Source organism: Molossus molossus, unplaced genomic scaffold (assembly GCF_014108415.1).
Source record: "Molossus molossus isolate mMolMol1 unplaced genomic scaffold, mMolMol1.p scaffold_m16_p_1, whole genome shotgun sequence".
Taxonomy (NCBI): Eukaryota; Metazoa; Chordata; class Mammalia; order Chiroptera; family Molossidae; genus Molossus; species Molossus molossus.
In genome coordinates this window covers 226,310,187-226,330,364 of record NW_023425344.1, presented here as the reverse complement: position 1 = coordinate 226,330,364, position 20,178 = coordinate 226,310,187, and the positions used below count along the sequence as shown (strand labels likewise).

At 38.5% G+C, this 20,178-nt stretch overlaps 1 protein-coding gene across 4 annotated transcripts in view; it reads left to right on the top strand.

Annotated features, from left to right (window-relative positions):
* NUMB (NUMB endocytic adaptor protein) overlaps positions 1-20,178 on the top strand; it is a 162,309-nt gene that overhangs the window by 95,603 nt on the left and 46,528 nt on the right. For all 4 annotated transcript variants that reach the window (XM_036261543.1, XM_036261525.1, XM_036261517.1 and 1 more), the window contains one exon: positions 4,932-5,072. In XM_036261543.1, the coding sequence (XP_036117436.1) occupies positions 4,947-5,072 (126 nt within the window). In that variant the 5' untranslated portion in view covers positions 4,932-4,946. The remainder of the gene's footprint in view (positions 1-4,931; positions 5,073-20,178) is intronic.

Below are 20,178 nucleotides of genomic sequence, written 5' to 3'. Positions count from 1 at the left end.
TAATTAAGCCCCTCAAATTCAACAGTTTGCTGAACTCATCTATCCATTTTGCTGAGGACTAAAACTTAAGAGTATTATTTGTATTTCTCCCCCTTCCTCACCTTTCATAATCAGTCTCCAATTCCTGCTATTGACTTTCTCCAGAAAGAATCCTATTGACCAAACAAAGCTGAGTTTATTAAACTGACTGCAGCAAGGGAGAGTACTACTTTGACAGAGTCTGGTAGGTAGGGAAAATTAGGAAAGGGAATTTCTCTCTAGGGTCTTAAAATCTGGACTCACATGGTATAAAGCATGTCCTTCAAGGTGGAGAACTGGTTGGGATGGGCAGTTTGTGACACAGTATTTAGAATTAGTAGGTACAACAAGAAAAGGACCTGAGACAACCTGTTGTCCTTTTAGGAGTGCTGTTTGCCCTGATGCACACACATTGTTTGTCCAGATAAATTAGTCGGCAGGAATTTCCTGAAGCAAACAGGGAAGCTGATGATTGGTTTACATTCTTATCATCCTGGAATTTGACTCAGTTCTCACTGCTACTCTTCTTTTCTAAAGTTTTCACCACCACTGCTCTAGTTCAGCCTGTCATCATAACTTGCCTAGATTATTTTAAAAGCCTTCCATACTGCCACCAGATTAATCTAACTATATTGCAACTCTGACCATGTCACTAATGCGTTTTAAAACTTTTAGTGGCTTCTGGTTGTCTACAGGATAAAAATCAAGACCTGATCCTTACCTACTCCTTCAACCTAATTTCTGCACTCCTCTTGCATTGCTATCTTATGTTTGATTTCCTGCATCTATGCTTTTGTTGATGCCGGTGCTTCTACCTGAAGTATCTTTTCCCTCCTACTCCCTATTGTATGTGGCTAGTTTTTGTTCTTCTTTTAAAACTTAATTCAGGCAGCCCTGGCTGGTATGGCTCAATTGTTAGAGCATTGGTCTTTGCACCAAAGGGTTGTGGGTTTGATTCCCGGTCAAGGGCACATATCTGGATTGCAGGCTTTATCCCTGGGCCCAATCGGGGCACATGCAGGAGGCAACCAATCAATGTGTCTCTGACATCAGTGTTTCTCTCTCTTTCTCTCTTTCTCCCCCTCCCTTCCATTCTCTTAAAAAAATATATATATCCTCGGGTGAGGAATAACCAAAATAAAAAAAATAAAAATAAAAAAACTTAGACAATATTCTCTATAGTAAATGTATCCTGAACCTAGACTGTGCTTCCAGAGCATACTCTGTATAGTGCTGATATTATAGTCAACATATTGCGCAGAAATCAACCTTTTATATTGGGGGGAGCCACCTAAAGGCAAGTTATCTTATTGATTTCTGTACCCACCAGCATTAATAGTAGGGCCCAGCACATAATGAGTTCTCAAACAATTCTTACTGACCCAAACAGATTGGGTCAGAGAGGGAGGACTTAAGAGATGGGACATAAGAGGTGATGATTTAACTCTAAATTAATGTATTTGAGGCAACATCAATGCACTTAAATAAAGAAATTTGAGTAAGAGAGCAATACTTAAAGATATGATTGGTCCCTGGCTGGCTTGCTTCAGCGGTTAGAGCGTCAGCCTGCAGACCAGGGAGTTCTGGGTTTGGTTCCTGCTAATGGCAAGTACCTTGGTTGCAGTTTGTCCCTGTGTGAGTGGCAACCACTCAATGTGTCTCTCTCACATCGATGTTTTTCTCTCTCTCTCCCCCCCCCACTCGCTCTATCTGAAGATAAATGCAAAAAAAATGTCTTCAGGTGAGGATTAAAAAAATATATATGATTGGGAAATTATAATTGGGGCACTGTACAGGTTGGATGTCATTCTTTTCTTTTTTAAATCCTCACCTGAGGATATTTTTCTGTTTATCTTCAGATTGGGGGTGGGGGGAGAAAAACATGGATGTGAAAGAGACACATTGACTGGCTGCCTCCTGCATTACCCCAACCAGGCCCAGGAACAAACTGGAACCAAGGTACATGCCCTTGACTGGAAAGGAACCGGAAACTCATTGGTCCGAGGACCTATGCTCTAACCGCTGAGCCAAACCAGCCAGGGTGGATGTCTTTCTTTAAGGGAAGTTGTCAACGTGGTTTCTTTGTCAGTGGGAGGTTGCTGTACTATTAGATCTGCATTGTCTTCCAACACTGATGATTCTCTGGTCTAATAGGTCTACATTTATCCTACCTATAAGTATCATCTAATATGATGGGAGTCTATTTTATCTTTTAATTTCTTCAAATTTATGTATGCCATATATATGACAGGCACTGTGTTAAGATGCAGGTGTAGGTACTATTTAAACAAAATATGGTCTACCATTAAGAAAATAGAAAGTTACTATAAGTTTTGATGAGTACAGTAATAGAAGTAAGCAGTGGCTGTTAATGGGAATCGTGTGAAATGGAAGGACCTAACCCAGGCCAGGTAGGGGCTTACCAGAAAAAAAATCCCAGCTTCCTTGAAGACTCCTGAACTGACTCTTTAAAGATGAGTAGATTTGCCCAGCTGGTGTGGCTTAGTGGTTGAACATTGACCCACGCACCAAGAGGTTGCTGGTTAGATTTCTGGTCAGGGCATATGCCCAGGTTGTGGGCCAAATCCCCAGTGGGGGTCATGCAGGAGGTGGCCAATCGGTGTTCTCTCTCATTGATGTTTCTATCTCTCCCTCTCACTTCCTCTCTCTCTAAAAACCAATAAAGAAGAGAGAAGAAAAGAAAAAAGGAAAGAAAGAAAAGAAAGAAAGAAAGAAAGAAAGAAAGAAAGAAAGAAAGAAAGAAAGAAAGAAAGAAAGAAAGAAAAGTAGATTTGAACCAGCAGCAAATAGGGGAAGGTCTTTCTAGGCAGAGGGAGGAACACATACAGAAGATCTGAAAGAGGGCCTGCCTTGTTTGGAGAACTGTAGTTTATTATGGCTGGAGCTTAGCATGTGAATGGGGACTGGAGAAAAGATTGGTGAGTGAAACCAGATGAAAAGGGCTGTGTTTGCCATGCTTAGGAATTTGGACTTTATCTTGAAAGTGAAGTTAAGCAATTGAAGGATTTTAAGCAGAGTAATTGTGTGGTCAGATTTGTGTTTTAGAAAGCTCTCTGGCAGTAGTCAGGAGAACAGAGTGGAATGGACCTCTCTTGGAGGCAAAGAGACCATTAAATGAAAGAAAGGCTTTGCAATAATTTAGGCAAAAATGTCTAAGGCTACTAGAACTAATGTGGTGGTAATTGGGGAATGAATTAAAGATAGACTAAGGAGGTAAAATCAGTGGACTTGCTGGTCAGAGAAAGGGTGAATGCAGGGATGACTCTCAGGTGTCTGGCTTGGCTAACTGGGTAGGAGGGTAGTGTGTTTTGCTAAGAGAAAGAAATTAAGAAGAAAGGACCCATACAGACTTTTTGCCTAAAGATTGTTAGAGTGCCAACTTGAGCAAGTGATATAGGGACTTTTCATTTTCTTGTATTTGTGTATATTTTTAAAATGTAATATGAAAGAGTATATAACAGGATGTATATAAATCAAGGAAGCTTATGGAATTCTTTTAAGTTAAGGTAGACTCTCATTTAGCTTAGTTTAGGAATGAGCGATCTACTTAAAGGAAGAGGAATGGACTACCTTTTGTCCAGCTCTTTGATTATTTAATATCTATTTCATATGCTCTGTAAGTCAGTTTTGAATTGAAAAATAATAAATTTATTTTTAGAAAATCCAGAGATTTTTAATTGCCGTTTGTCAGAATTTTTACCTTTTGAGAAGATATGTGGTGAGATTGACTTGTCTGTATAAAGTAGCTAATTTGATAATAGTTCTGCTGTCGCATTATGCATTTTAAAATACAAAATGATTTTCCTCAGAATGCAAACTTTGATGTTCAAGTCTTTCAGTGGTGTCATGTGGGAATTAATATTCAATCCCTTGCTGTTTAACATGCCTGACAGAGAGGATGTTTCCTTTATGTAGCTTTGTCACTCATTTTCTCAAGTTAAGATCTCTTTTAGGCTGGTTGAGGTGTTTAAAAGAATGAGCAGTGCTCCTTAACAAAAAACTGGAGGTATGGGTTTTAGATTTTAAGATTTGCCTTGTAAAGGGACACTTATTCATTATGTTTATTCATTGGTTCTTGAATGTTCTCTTGTTTCTTATCAGTTGGGTCTGCCTTCCCTGTAGTTTTGTGATTTCTTCTGCCCCTTTGAAAGCATTAGAGAAGTGCCTCTTTCAGTAACAAAATAAAAAACTGACTATAGTTTAATACTATTTAATTTACAGAGTTAGTAATGAGACTTGGATTACTTTTGTATCTGTAATGATCATAGATATGAAAGTACATTCTGATGTCATATTGCTTACAAGAAATGTCTTCTTTAGAATAATTTTATCCTAGTAGATCTTTTTCTTTAAAGCATGTTTACAGGAAATTTTCTTTTTCTAAATCAAATTTTTATAAAAGGTGATTGTAGTCCCTGCTTTGCTTAGTGTCTTCAAATAGTAAGCCAAAAAGGTCCCCAAATTTTAATGTTTCAGAATGAATTTTTTTCCTACCAAGTGACAGTTTTCAGAAATTGTTAACAGTCTGTAATTTAGCCTACATGTACAAATTTTCATTTTCAGGAGTGAGAATGGATTTGAGAGGTAGATCAGTAGGGATATACTCAGTGAGTTAACAATTTAAGTACTTGAAAGTTCTCAGAATAACATCCCTTCAAGTCCTAAGAGATTATTGTTGTTTTACAAGACTAGTATTATAATTGTCTCCACACCGTGAAATGATTTGTTTGAGATTAGTGTTACTCTAAGAGGAAGTGTGCTAATTGCTCATTTCCGCCCAAACCAAAATCTTTACTTTGGGACATTAGTTTTGTATTAGTATTGTAATCCAAAGTTGAAATATGTGAGAAGATAATAATTTCTTTTTTATATTTCTTTAACTCTGTCTGCAGGTTGTAAAAATTAAAATGAACAAGCTACGGCAAAGTTTTAGGAGAAAGAAAGATGTTTATATTCCAGAGGCCAGCCGTCCACATCAGTGGCAGACAGATGAAGAAGGGGTTCGTACTGGAAAATGTAGCTTCCCAGTTAAGGTAAAAGATCATGTTTCTATAAATCTGTGTATGGAAAAGAATATACAGTCTATTGTATTAATTAGGACAGTTAAAAGAATACCCTCCCAAAATTAGTATCTTCATATTCTGCTTCAATGGTAGAATTAATAAAATAGGTTATAATTAGTGATTTTTCTCTTTATCTTTATATAGTTTTGTCACATTATTTTCTCACATTGAGATTTCTTTTAGGCTGGTGGAGGGACTTAAATTATTCAGGGAAAGAATGAGCAATGATACTTAACAGAAAACTGGAGATACTGGTTTCAGATTTTGAGATTTGCTCTGTAAAGAGACACTTATTCATTGGTTCCCTAAACCAAAAACCAAATTTTAATTTAGTTAATTTTATTCATATGGTAATCCAAAGTTTAAATATGTGAGAAGATATATAATCGGTTATAAATCTGTAATAACCACAAATAAGATCGCTTGAAAAATCTAAAATGTAATCTTGAAAAATGTAAAAATCTCAAATTATCAAGATCAAATTAATTTCAGTGGGATATGCTTACTAAGTGGCAGGGCAGAAGTAGCAAGAGTCTGCTTTCTTAAAGATAGGCCTGGCATGTTCTAGAAAAACTTGAATCAGAAGAGTTAAATCAAAAGAGATTTTCTTTTTAATCTTCTAATTTTTAATCATATAGATGATGCTGTTTAAACAAATGCCTTCATTTGTCAGAACAAGAAATGAAAGCTCAAAGGTTAAGAACATAGTGAAGATATAGAGAAGGGAGTGCCGTACAGGGACTTTTTCTTACTACTCCTTGAGGCTCTGGAGAAGAAAGGTTGTATTTAAAGACATGGAAGAAATGTACATGCTATACTGTTTAGTGAAAAGAGGCAATTTATAATTATATAAACATATTGTGAAATGTATTAGTGTGGGGGCATAAAATAGAAGGAATTAGTCCAAAATACTAATCTCTTTAGGAAAATTTAGTTTAATATAAAATGTAAAATTTTTCTCTCTGTTTTTTATATTCTTGTGTGTGAATATTACTATGATTTTTCTCCTTTTTACTGCCTCAGTACTGTTGATTAAAACAGGGACTAAAGCTTCAGAAACAAACAAAAAATCTATATGACAGGAAAAGTGATTTGTAGAATCTATAGGTTAAATAATACATGGTTTCAAAAATAAAAAAGTTTTCCACAGTGTCAGTAACAGCATTTTTCTAATCATTTAGCTTTGTTTACTTAACTTATTTTCTGAAATTTCCTTTATAGGAATAATAAACATTTTAAATTTTAATGTTTAGTATAATATGAAAAGAAAAAAAAACACCTAACGTAAACATAAAAACCAACACTCTTCTCTACTACTCCCCCCTCCTGCCCCCACTCCCACCAAGAAGTTGATACGTTTTGATTATAAAAGTTGAGTATTAAGTATGTGGAAGTGAGCACTGTTACACACTGTTGGTTACTCAGAGTATAAACTACAACCCCTTAGGAGAACAATTTGTAATCAGTCAAAACTTTAAAAAAATTTTTTATCCTCACCCGAGGACACTTTTGCATTTACCTTCAGATAGAGCGTGAGGGAGAGAGGGAGGAAGAGAGAGAGAGAAACATCGATGTGAGAGGAGGACAAACTGCAACTGAGGTACCTGCCCTTAGCAGGAACTGAACCTGGGACTCTCTGGTCCGCGGGCCGACACTCTAACTGTTGAGCCAAACCGGCCAGGGCAGTTAAAACTTTTAAATGCACTTTTCACCCTGGCCAGTTTGGCTCAGCAGTTGGAGCATCGGCCTGTGGACCAGAGAGTCCCGGGCTCGGTTCCCTCTAGGGGCATGAACCAAAAAACAAAATAAAATAAATGCACTTTTCATTTAACCAGCATGTTATTTTACATTTAAGAATTACATTTAAGATATACTGGTATAAGTGATCATCCTGGCATTGTTTGTAATAATAAAAATCTGGAAACAAATATCTATCACTTTAGGATTGGATAAAGAAATTAAGGCACCTATTAATATTAAGTGGGATTCTTTACTGCTATCAAAAAAGAATAAGGTAGATCTGTATTCATTAGATTTTTTTGAATACCTGTTATGTGCTAGACATGCTAAGTAAGGAAAAAAGACATAGTTCTTGCCCTTGTGGAATATATGACCTCCTTGTTTGGGAGACAGACTTTAATGAGATATTCGTATTAATAATATATGATTACAAATTGAGATAAATGCTTTTTATTTTTATTTTTTTTATCCTCACACAGGACATTTTTTGATATTTTGTTCAGATAGAGTAGGAGGGAAAGAGAGAGAGAGAAACATCAACGTGAAAGGGACACATCGAGTGGCTGCCACCCACACTGCTTTAATCAGCTCCTGATGCTTTTTTTTTTCCCTCTCTCTTAGACCATTACAAGAACTCTTGATTATTTTTCTTCTTCCTGATCTTGTTGCCATTCCCAAACTATTATATTAGTACTGTAATAGTGATCTTTCTAAATTGCAGATGTGGTAATGTCACTTACCTGCTTCCTGCCCACTGCCTGTCACATAGTGAGTGCACAGTAAATGCTGCTATTACTTTTATTGGTTAAATGCCAACTGAGGACTGGAGTTTTCTCCACATCTGTGTTTCTTTTTATCTTGGGTTTTTTTCCCTAATTGAATTTTTAGGACTACAAGTTAAATATCTTCTTTTGAATAGGAACTAGAAACTTTTGGTAGATGTTGAGTGTCTGAAGACTTATGCATTGGTCACACCAACCTCCCTTAGCTTAATGTACATAAGAGCAGTAAACTATAAATCATTACTTAAATAGGAGAGTTGCAGAAGTAATGTGAGGTAGTTGAAAGAAGATAGTGAGATAACTGAAAGAACACACAACTAGAAATCAAAAGATCAAAGTTCTGTTCCTGGTTTTGTTAATTTGCTAGTTATGTGACCTTGTTTAAATCACTTAACTTTTTTGACACCTATTATCACTTTTGAAAGATGCAGATTTTGGATCTCTTTATTTTTAGCTTTAAACTTATGTGATTAGATTTATTACATACACTTACATCAGATGACTTGTTCAAATGTAATTATACTCCAGATTTATACTTAAAGAATAGCCCACTTCAGTTTGATTTTACTACTTGTCTTTTATTAAAGGCCCTAAACAAGTTTTGATGTGTTCAGCACATCTGCATCCTATATTTGCTATATAACATAGGCTATGTATAAGTGATAATATCTGCCTTATAGCATCTTATAAATTAATGATTGTTATGTTACTTTTTGTTAATATTGAGTACTTCTTATTGTACATTCTCTCACATAAGAGCTCTGCATTTCTTTTCATGGGTAATATTACCAAAATGGGTAAAATCTACTTTTTAAAATTTTTTTCAAGAAAAGGAAAAATGACTCAATTCATCCAAGAATGAAATTCCACATAATAGTTTTTCTAAAGTACATTTTTTGTGAATAAAGTCCCTTACTCAGAGGGAGTTTAGAAAAGACATACAGACAAAAGAAGTCCCAGTGTCAAATATTTTAGCCATTAAAGCATAAATCAGCTGCAATTCTTCAGAGAGAGTGTCTCAGAGAAGAAAAGAGACCTCTTTAATAATGTTTATTTCAATGGGCTTGTTTTTCTCATAGTCTAATAAGACACAGTGCTAATTTCCATCTCCACATTTCTAAAATAGATTATGCAGCTAAGAATCAGTCCATATAGGAGATATTTTTGTTCTAGTCTTTCCACCAAGTCTGCCCCCCCCCCCCCCCCGCTTTGTGTTGTTGGCATAAATTGATCAAGATGATAGAATAAAATTCCTTGGAAACCTGTATTCATTTCTCAGCACCTAAAGGTGACTCAGAGATTATAAAGTATACTTTCTCATTTTTTATTAATATAAAATGGAAATAGAGATTAAGTGACTTAGAGGTAGTACTATAAATGAACCTTAATAAAGAAAAAAGAAAGCACAGAAAAATATCCTCAGGTGGCCCTGACCAGTTTTCTTAGTGGTTAGAGTGTCAGCCCATGGACCAATGAGTCTTGGGTTCAGTTCTGATCAAGGGCACGTACCTCAGTTGCAGTTGGTCTCCAGCCCTGTTCATGGGTGTGTGGGAGGCAACCAGTCGGTGTGTCTCTCACATCGATGTTTCTCTCTCTCCCTCCCTCCCACTGTTTCTGAAGATAAATAGAAAAATGTCCTCGGCGGAGGATTGAAAAAAATAAATAAAATAGGGTCATATTATTAAAAAAATATATGTCCTCGGGTGAGGATTAACAACAACAAAAATCCACAAATGTTTCAGTACTAGGAAATTTGATATAGTTCATCATTGACCGGCCTGTGAAGACAATTACTGCTACAGAAGCAAAGTTGAAGGACTCAATACTTCTTGATTCAAAACTTGGTCCAAAGCCATAGTAATCAAAACATTGTAGTTTTGACATAAGGATAATGTATATAGAACAATGGAATAGAATTGAAAGTACATAAATAAACCTATACATCTATGGTCAATTGATTTTTAAAAAGAGTACAAAGGCCATTCAGTGGAGGGAAAATAGTCTCTTCAACAAACCGTGATAGGAAAACTGGATTTTCACATGGGAAAAAAAAGAATTTAGACCCCATACTTCACACAGTATACAAAAATAAACTCAAAATGGATCAACGTAAATATAAAAGTAAAAATTACCATAAATCTCTTAGAAGAAAATATAGAAGTAAATCTTTATGACCTTGAGTCTGGCAATAGATTCTTAGGTATGACACCAAAAGCGTGAGCATCAAAAGAAAAAAATAGATAAACTGGACTTAATTAAAATGAAAAACTTTTGAGCATCAAAGTATGTTTTCATGGAAGTGAAAAGACAACTACAGAATGGGAGAATATATTTGGAAATCATATATCTGATAAGAATCTAGTATCTAGAATATATACAAGAACCTGATTTAAAAACGGGCAAAGGTCTTGAATAGAAATTTCTACAAAGAAGATATACAAATGGCCAACAAGACACTTAGCCTCATTAGTTATCAAGGAAATTGCATATCAAAATCACAGTGAAGTAACACATCACACTCACTTGGATGGCTACATTCAGCATCTTGGGAAGCAGTTTGTCAGTTTCTTAGAAAGCTAAACATAGAATTACCATGTGACTAAGCAATTCCACTGATAGGTATATACCCCAAAGAATCAAAAACAGGTGTTCACTCAAATAAATATATGTACACTCATGATTATAGCACCAGTAGTCATAATAGCGAAAAGATGGAAACAGCCCAAATGTCCCTCAATGAAAGAATGGATAAACAAACTACAAAGGAATATTACTCAGCTATAAAAAGCAGTCAGGTACTTAATACATACCACAGTGTGGTGAACCTCGAAAACAGAATACTAAGTGAAATATGCCAGAATACAAAAAAGTCACATATTGTATGATTCCATTTATATGAAATATTCAGAATAGGTAAATCCATAAAGACAGAATGCAGGTTTAACGTTGCTAGGGGCCATAGGAAGGGACAGTGAGAAGCAAATGCTTAATGGGTCAGGTTTTCCTTTTGGTGTGGAAAGAACATTTTGGAATTAGATAAGGCGGTGATTGTACAACATTGCGAATGTACTGAATGCCACTGAACTATCCACTTTAAAATGGTTCATTTTATGTGATGTGAATTACATCTCAATAAAAAAATGTTCAAGTTTTTTTTTTTTTTAATCCTCACTTGAGGATATTTTTCCATTTATTTTCAGACAGAGTGGAAGGCGGGGGGGGGGGGGTGAGAGAGAAAGAGAAAGAAACATTGATGTGAGAGAGTGAGAGAAAGACACTGATTGGTTACCTCCTGAATGGCCCTGCCCAGGGCCAGGGACCGCAAACCACAACTGAGGTACATGCCCTTGACCGGAATCAAACCCATGATTCAATCAAACCCGTGACTCTTTGGTTTGTGGGCTGACACTCTAAACACAGCCAGACTGGCCAGAGCTCAATAAAAAAATGTTTAAAATATTATTCAGTCCTGATAAATCATCTTAGTCAAATAGGAATAGCATGATGCAATCTTTAAATGACTGAAAAACTATCCCAGAGTCCTGCAGAATGATGAAACATTTACATTGAATTTGGGAAGAAGATGAGGTTACTCTCAAACACTGTTCTTATTCAACACTTTTAGAATTAGTAATCACCTTTGCATAAAAAAGTAAAAACTATAAATGTGGGAAATCAATACATTTTTTTTGTTGTGCTTGTTTCTTTCTGCAGATGATGTCTATCTGAAAAACCCAAGAGAATCAACCAAATAATGTTTCAAATGATAGGAAATTGCAGTATTTTTGGCTAATTATAAGATATACTGCCCTGGCTGGTTTGGCTCAGTAGTTAGAACGTCGGCCTGCGGTCCAAAGAGACCCGGGTTCGGTTCCCATTGAGGGCTCGTACGTCGGTTGCAGTTTGACCCCGGCCCTGGTTGGGTCATGCAGGTGACAGCCACTCGATGTGTCCCTTTCACATCAATGTTTCTCTCTCTCTCCCTCCCACTCTATCTAAACAAAAAAATGGAAAAAATGCCCTCTGGTGAGGATAAAAAAAAAAAAAGATATACTAAAATCAATAGATAGAAAAACCAGTTAATTTAGTTAGGAAATATAGGTCTTCTGATTCTGGCAGAATGTGGAGTAATATAACACAGAAATACCTCCAGTACAAATATTTAGAAACACCGAATACATTTTCAAACAAACTTTTTCTCTTAAACCATGGCTACGCATTCAGTAAGACAGATCTCTCCAGTTACCAGAAATTAAGAAGGAATTTGGAAGCAAGGCAGAAATCATGCTAGCTGTGGGGCAGCCTGAGAGGGAGAGGATTTGTAAGCTAGAGACTTTGGTTTTACTATCCATTTTCTAGGTTCTGGATTCATAAAAAGCGGAGAATTATAACTGAGAACCCAGTGTAGAACCAGAACCTTCAGTGGGCTTTACAATCAGTGAAATAGAGAACTAGAAGGAAAAGCATAAAAAAAGAAGGAATCTTGCCTCAATCCAGATCCTAGTTTTAAAAAAAGTAGTCTTGCCCATCTGATGTAGCTCAGTGGATTGAGTGTCGTCCCAAGGATTGAGAGGTCCTGATTTGATTCCCGATCTGGGCACTTGCCTGGGTTGTAGACTTGATTCCCATTAGGGGGACATGCAGGAGGCAGCCTGCTTCTCACTCACATCGATGTTTTGTTTTGTTTTTAATTTTTTTTCTTTATTGGTTTTTAGAGAGAGAGGAAGGGAGAAGGAGAGAGAGATAGAAACATCGATGAGAGAGAACATCGATTGGCCACCTACAGCATGCCCCCCCACTGGGGATCAGGCCCACAACCTGGGCATTTGCCCTGATTGGGAATTGAACCAGTGACCTCTTGATACACCGGTCGATGCTCAACCACTGACCCACAGTGGCCTGGCCAATGTTTCTCTCTCACTCTCCCCACCCCATCCCTCTCTCTCTAAAATCAATAAAAACATTTTTTTAAAAAAGTAGTCTCCCAGAAAAAAAATGAAATAGTGGATTTGGGCTTTATATGCTATAAACTACATGGTTATAAGAATCCTCAAATTAATAGGCTCCTAGTATACCTGGGGTACCTTTTAGAGACAAATATAAAACCCCACCATAATCCAGAAGGCATAAAATTTCCTCAGAAAAACTGAGCTTCACTGAAGATGAATGAATATATATATATATATATATATATTTTTTTTTTTTTTGGTTAATCCTCACCCGATAATATTTTTCCGTTAATTTTTAGATAAAGTGGAATGGAGGGAGGGAGAGAGAGAGAGCAGCATCGATGTGAGAGAGAAACATAGATTGGTTGCCTCCCATACCACTCTGAACGGAGCCAGGGATTGAACTTGCAACCTAGGTATGTGCCCTCAACCAGAAATCAAACCAGAGACCCTTTGGTCCATGGGCTGAAGCTCTAACTGCTGAGCCATATTGGCCAGGGATGAACTTAAAGTTTTTAAAAAGTTATAAATCATATGTGGAAATGATCAACAGATACAATAAAGGAATATACAATAAAGGATAACAAGAGGATTAGCACTTTATAAACTTGAAACTTAGACTATAGAGGAGCCTATGAAATATGTAATAATTTTATTACTTATTTTTAATATAAAATAAAGACATATAAAGTGAATCCAAACCACATGGGGGAAAAAGGACAATGAAAAAAAGGAATAAGCAGTTTGACAAAGAATCAAATCTGAGCATTAAAAAATTTTTTAAATATGTTTTTAATAATTTCAGAGAGAGGAAGTGAGAGGGAGAGAGAAAGAGAAACATCTTGTCTGCCTTCTGCACAACCTTACTGGGGATTAAGCCCATAACCCAGGCATGTGCCCTGACCGGATATTGAACCAGCAGCCTCCTGGGACAATGCTCAACCAATTGAGCCACAACAGCTGGGCAAATCTGAGCTTCTGAAAATGAAAAATACTGTTAATGAAATTGAATTTAGTGGATTAGCCTAGCTGAAAAGAGAACTGGTAAACTGGAAGACAGATTTGATAAAGGAACCCAAAAATGTAGCATAAGGTAATGAAGAGAGAATATGAAAAAAAAGAAGAAACATGAATGAACAAATTTAAAAGTCCACTAGCACTAATAGGCCTAATAGGAGCTCCCGGAGGACAAAAGAGGATGGATGAATTTATTCAAAGTAGTATTTGAATCCTCAGATTGAAGAAGCAAATGGGATAAATAAAAGTCTGATACATCTATGTCCAATTGATTTTTGACAAGGTTGCAAAGTGCACTCAGTGGGGAAAGAATTGTTTCATCACCCAATGACACTTAGACAACTGATTGCCACGTACAAAAGAATGAAGTTGAATCCTTACCTCACACCATATAAAGAAAATAACTTAATAGATCAGTGACCAAAGTATAAGAATAAAGGCTGTAAAACTTAGAAGAAAACACAGGGGTAAATTTTAATGACTTTGGGACAGAGGAGTTTTTTTTTTTTTTGTTTTTTTCTGGCCCAAGACTTTTATTTATTTAGTTAGTTATTTTTTTTTTTTTATTTTTTTTTTTTTATCCTCACCCGAGGATATTTTTCCATTTTTTGTACAGATAGAGTGGGAGGGAGAGAGAGGAAGGGAGAGAGAGTGAGAAACATCGACGTGAAGGGACACATCGAGTGGCTGCCACCCGCACGACCAACCAGGGCCGGGGACAAACTGCAACCGAAGTACGTGCCCTTAGCGGGAACCGAACCCGGGTCTCTCTGGACCGCAGGCCAACGCTCTAACCGCTGAGCCAAACTGGCCAGGGCTAGTTAGTTATTTTTTATTTTATTGTTAATTTATTTTTGTTACAGATTTTTTCCTTTTTCCCCCATTGACACCCTCATCCCCAATCCCGCCCCCCTCTTGCCTTCCCCACACTATTGTCTGTGTCCATTGGTTATGCATATGTATAGATAACTTCTTTGGTTTATCTCTTCCCACCCTCTCTCCTCCCTTCTCTTTGAGGTTCATCAGTCTAACAGCCAATTTGTACTTCTTAATTCCTTCATCTTTTTTTCTTTTTTTTTGATACGTGTCCCTAATGGGAACTGAACCCACGACTCTCTGGTCTGCAGGCTGATGCTTCAGCCACTGAGCCAAACTGGCCAGAGCAATTCCTTCATCTCTTTCACCTCTCCCCCTAACCCCCTCCCATCTCCTCCCATTTGTCAAGCAACAAAAAATTCTTTGTATCTATGAGTGTTTCTGTCTTGCTTACTCATTTTGTTTGTAGATTCAGTTGTTGATAGATAGGTATTAATTGTCATTTTATTGTTCATATTTTTGTTCTCCTTCAAGAAGATCCTTTAACATTTAATATAATACTGGTTTGGTGGTGATGAACTCCTTTAGCTTTTTCTTGTCTGTGAAACTTTATGTCCATTGATTCTAAATGATAGCTTTGCAGAATAGAGTAATCTTGGTTGTAGGTTGCTGCTTTTCTTTTTTTTTTTCTTTTGGTACATGCCCCTAGCGGGAACCGAACCCCAGACTCTCCGGTCCGCAGGCCGAAGCTCCAACAGCTGAGCCAAACCGGCCGGAGCTGTAGGCTGTTGCTTTTCATCACTTTGCATATCTTTTGCCATTCCTTTTTGGCCTGCAAAGTTTCATTTGAGAAATCAGCTGAAAGTCTTATGGGAGTTCCTTTGTAGTTAACGAACTGCTTTTCTCTCGCTGCTTTCAAGAGTCTTTCTTCGTCTTTAACCTCTGGCATTTTGATGATGATGTGTCTTGATGTGGACCTCTTTGGGTTCGTCTTGCTTGGGACTCTGTGTGTTTCCTGGACTTGTATGTCTGTTTCCTTCATCAAGTTAGGGAAGTTTTCTGTCATTATTGTTTCAAATAGATTTTCAATTTCTTGCTCTCTCTTCTCCTTCAGGCACCCCTATGATGTGAATGTTGGCATGCTTGAAGTTGTCCCAGAGGCTCCTTACATTATCTTCATTCTTTTGGATTCTTTTTTTCTTTTTTCTGTTCTGATTGGGTGTATTTTGCTTCCTTATATTCCAAATCTATGGTTTGTTTCTTGGCTTCACCTACTCTGCTATTGATTCCCTGTAATTATTCTTTTTTTTTTTTTATTATCCTCACCCGAGGACATTTTCCCATTTTTTTGTTCAGGTAGAGTGTGAGGGAGAGAGAGGAACAGAGAGAGAGAGAGAAACATCTATCTGAAAGGAACACATCGAGTGGCTGCCACCCACACGACCGACCAGGGCCGGGGACAAACTGCAACCGAGGTACGCGCCCTTAGCAGGAACCGAACCCGGGTCTCTCAGGACCGCAGATCGACGCTCTAACCGCTGAGCCAAACCGGCCAGGGCCCTGTAATTATTCTTTATTTCAGTTAGTGCATCCTTCATTTCTGACTGGCCCTTTTTTATGCTCTTGAGGTACTCACTAAGTTCAATGAGCATCTTTATAACCAGGGTTTTGAACTCTGCATCTATTAGATTGCTTATCTCCATTTTGTTGAGTTCTTTTCCTGGAGTTTTGTTCTATTTTTTCATTTGGGACATGTTTGTCTCTCATTTTGGCTGCCTCTCTGTGTTTGTTTCTGTGTATTAAGTAGAGTTGCTATGTCTCCTAGGCTTCATAGGGTGGCCTTTTATTGTAGGTGTCCTGTAGGATCCAGTGGCACAGCCTGCCTTATCACCCCAGCTGGGCCCTCGAGGTGCACCCCTAGTGTGGACTGTACACCCTTGTGTTGTAATTGAGTCTTGATTGCTGTTGGTATGTCAGTGGGAGGGGTTTACTCAGGCTGATCAGCTGCAAAGACTGGCTGTGCCCACTGACCACTGGCCTCTGACTACCTTGGAGGATCAGCTGTGCAGGGGCCCACCACACAGAGCAAGACTTACTTCATCAGGTCTCTGGTACCCACTGAGTCCATTCCTTGAGTGTGTTGCTTGTGGAGGTGGTTGGGTGGTGGTGCTTCGATGTGGTCTGAAGCTGTCCACTGGGTGTGCTGGCTCTGGGGCAAGGTCAGCCACTGCCCGTATTCAACCTGGGGCCACCCGGCATAAGTTACAGAGTGATCTGCCAAAGGCTGCTGCTTGTGCTGGGCTTGGAGGTGCCCAGGAAAAGCCAAGTTGTGAACTAAGGCTGGTTGTGCTTCTAGTGCCAGGCCTGGGGCCCCTTAACAAGAGATATGGGGCTCACTGAGACCAGATTCTGCTTGTTTGAGAGATTTTAGGAAAATCTGAAGCAGAATCTAAGACAGGCCAATCCTATGGTAAAGCCATTGGAAACAGTTTGGGTGGGCCCAAAAGTTGGAGGCCCAGTCAAGGCCTCAGGGAATCACCAGGGCAGGACAAATAGTGTGAGCCAGGTTGCTGGAGTCCCAGATATGGCGGCTGCCTGCTGCCCTGGGAAGGGCTCACCAAAGGAACACCAGCCTCCACCAGCAAGTCTTTCCGGGAGAAAGCTGCTCCTCCAGCTCTCGCCCCAATACCAAAAACTCAGTTCTTCCTCATATGTCTCTGGTGCCTTTCAAGCTCCCTTACCCATGTTGGAGCCCAGGAGGAGTAGGTCTGAGTAAGTCCGTGCGTAGGCCCTTGAAGAGGATCTGACTGGGACTCCAGCAACCTCAACTCTCAGCCTCAGTTCCTGCCGGTTTTTACAGCCATGTTATGGGGACTTCTCTTCCTGGCCCTGGAACCCTGAGCTGGGAACCTGGTGTGGGAATGGGACTCCTCACTCCTCAGGGAGAACCTTCCCAGCCGAGGTGTCCCTCCTGATTTTTACCGCCACATGTGGGTGTGGAACCAGCCCATCTCTGCCTCCTTTCCTCCCATCAGTCTCAATGTGGCTTTTTAAATTTCATAGTTGTAGGACTTCCATTCAGCTTGTTTTCAGGTGGTTCTGAATGATGGTTGTCCTGGAGTTTAGTTTTAATTTTGATGTGATTGTGGGAGGATGCGAATACTGTGGTTACCTACTGGAAGTCACTTGGTTGATTCTTGAATATGTTCTGATGGGAGATCTATCACACAACCTTGGCATGGCAGGATGATGCTCTAACCATTGAGATATCCAACCAGGGCTAAACATACTCTTAAAATATGCTTGGTCATCACACTCAAACCATATGAATTGAAAACTTATATCTACACAAAATTCTGCACACAGATATTTATAGCTGCCCTATTCATAATTGCCCAAACTTGAAAGCAACCATGACGTCTTTGAGTATGTGAATGGGTAAATAAACTGTGGTTCATCCAGACAATGGAATATTATTCAGTACTAAAAAGAAATGAGCCCTGGCCGGTGTGGTTCAGTGGTTAGAGCATCAGCCCAAGCACCTGAGGGTCTCAGGTTTGATTCCCAGTCAAAGTTGCAGGTTCGATTCCCAGCCCTGGTCAGTGGTATGGGAGGCAACCAATTGATGTGTCTCTTTCACATCAGTGTTTCTCTCTCTCCCTCTCTCTTCTCTCACTGCTTCTCTCTTCCTCTCCCCCCTCTTCCTACGACCCCCATCCTCTCCCTTCCTTCCACTCTCTCTAAAAATGGAAAAGAAAAAAAAAAGAGAAATGAGCTATCGCCCAGCTGGTGTGGCTCAGTGGTTGAGCATTGACCCAGGCACCATGAGGTCGCTGGTTCGATTTCCAGTCAGGGCACATGCCCAGGTTGTGGGCCTGATTCCCAGTAGGGGGCATGCAGGAGGCATCCAATCAATGTTCTCTCTCATTGATATTTCTTTCTCTCTTTCTCTCTCTCCCTCTCCTTTCCTCTCTCTCTAAAATCAATAAAGGAAAAAAATTTTTAAAAAGGAAAAGAAATGAGCTGTCAAGCTGTGAGGTGACATAGGGGAACCTTAAATACATATTATTAAGTAAAAGAAGCCAATCTGAAAAGGCTACCTACTGTATGATTCCAACTATATGACATTCTGGAAAAGGCAAAACTATGGAAATGGTAAAAAGATCAGTGGTTGCCAGAGATTAGGGAAGAGGAAGATATGAATAGGAAGAGCACAGAGGGTTTTTAGGGCAATAAAATTATTTTGTGTGATACAGTGGTGGAAACATATCACTATACATTGATCAAAACCCCTAGACTATATAACACAAAAATAAGGTCTAATGTAAAATATAGATGTTGGGTGAAAATGATGCCTCTGTGTAGGGTTCATAGATTGTAACAAATGTGCCACACTGGTGTAGAATGTTGATAGTGGGGGAAGTTAGAGGTGGTAAGCAGAGGGAGGGTATATGGGAACACTCTATACTTTCTGTTCAATTTTTCTGTGAACCTAAAACTTCTCTAAAAATAAAGTTTGTTAAAAAGAATATATAGCCCTTGCCCTGGTTGGTTTGCTCAGTGGTTAGAGCATCAGCCCACGGACCAAGGAGTCTCGGGTTCTATTCCAGTTAAAGGGCATGTACCTTGGTTGCAATTCGGTCCCCCCTGGTCGGGGTCATACAGGAGGCAACCAGTCGATGTGTCTCTCTCACATTGATGTTTTTCTCTCTCCCTCTTTCCCTCTTTCTCTCTCCCTCCCTCCCTTCCACTCCCACTGTATCTAAAGATGAATGGAAAAATGTCCTCGGGTGAATATTTAAAAAAACAACAACAGAATATTTAGCCCTGGATAGTTTGGCTCAGCAGTTAGAGCCTTGGCCATCAGACCAAAGGGTCTCGGATTCGATTCCCAGTCAAGGGCATGTACTGGTCCCAGTCGGGGTCATGCGAGAGGCAACCAATTTGATGTGTCTCACATCAATGTTCCTCTCTCTCTCTCTCTTCCTCCCTCCTTTCCAGTCTCTCTAGGAATAGATGGATAAATATCTTTGGGTGGATTAAAAATAAATAATAAATAAAAAGAATACATACACATACACACACATGTATATAAATGATGGACAAAACCAGTTCACAGTAGCAACAAAATTATTAAATACTTATTAATCTAGAAAGAAATGTACAAGTGTACTTGAAGGCTGTGGTGAAACTTCAGAGACATAAGAGAAATAAATAGTATTAGATGGAATGGATCAATATTATAACATCAGTTTTTCTCAAATTAGTGAATTTAAGGTAATCTTAGTTAAAATCCCAAAGGTTTGCTTGGGCAGGAACTGGACCAAATTATTCCAAAGTTGATCCCAAGAAAGAAACACAAGAAGTATCCAGGAAAATTCTGTGGGAGAAAAATGAGTGATAATACTCTTAAAGTATAATGATTTTTAAATAGCATGTTATGGTGCCAAACTAGAACTATCAGTAGAACAAAATAGAAAATTGAGGATAATGTAATTATATATTTGGCATTTCAAGTCAGTGATCAAGGATAGAGAGTAAATTTTAAACATAACTAATTAAAAAAACTAGACAGTATATGTGACAAAGGTGCCAAGAATGAGATGTCAGAATTTCTTACAGTGTCAGAACAATGATGCAGACAGCTCAATTGCTGAGATTTTACTCTTTCCCAGTGCTTGATTTTCTTTCCTCATTGGACCAAGAAATTAAGAATATATTATTGGGCTTTGAAAAAAGCCACATATCAACTAAATATGATGACATACTTTC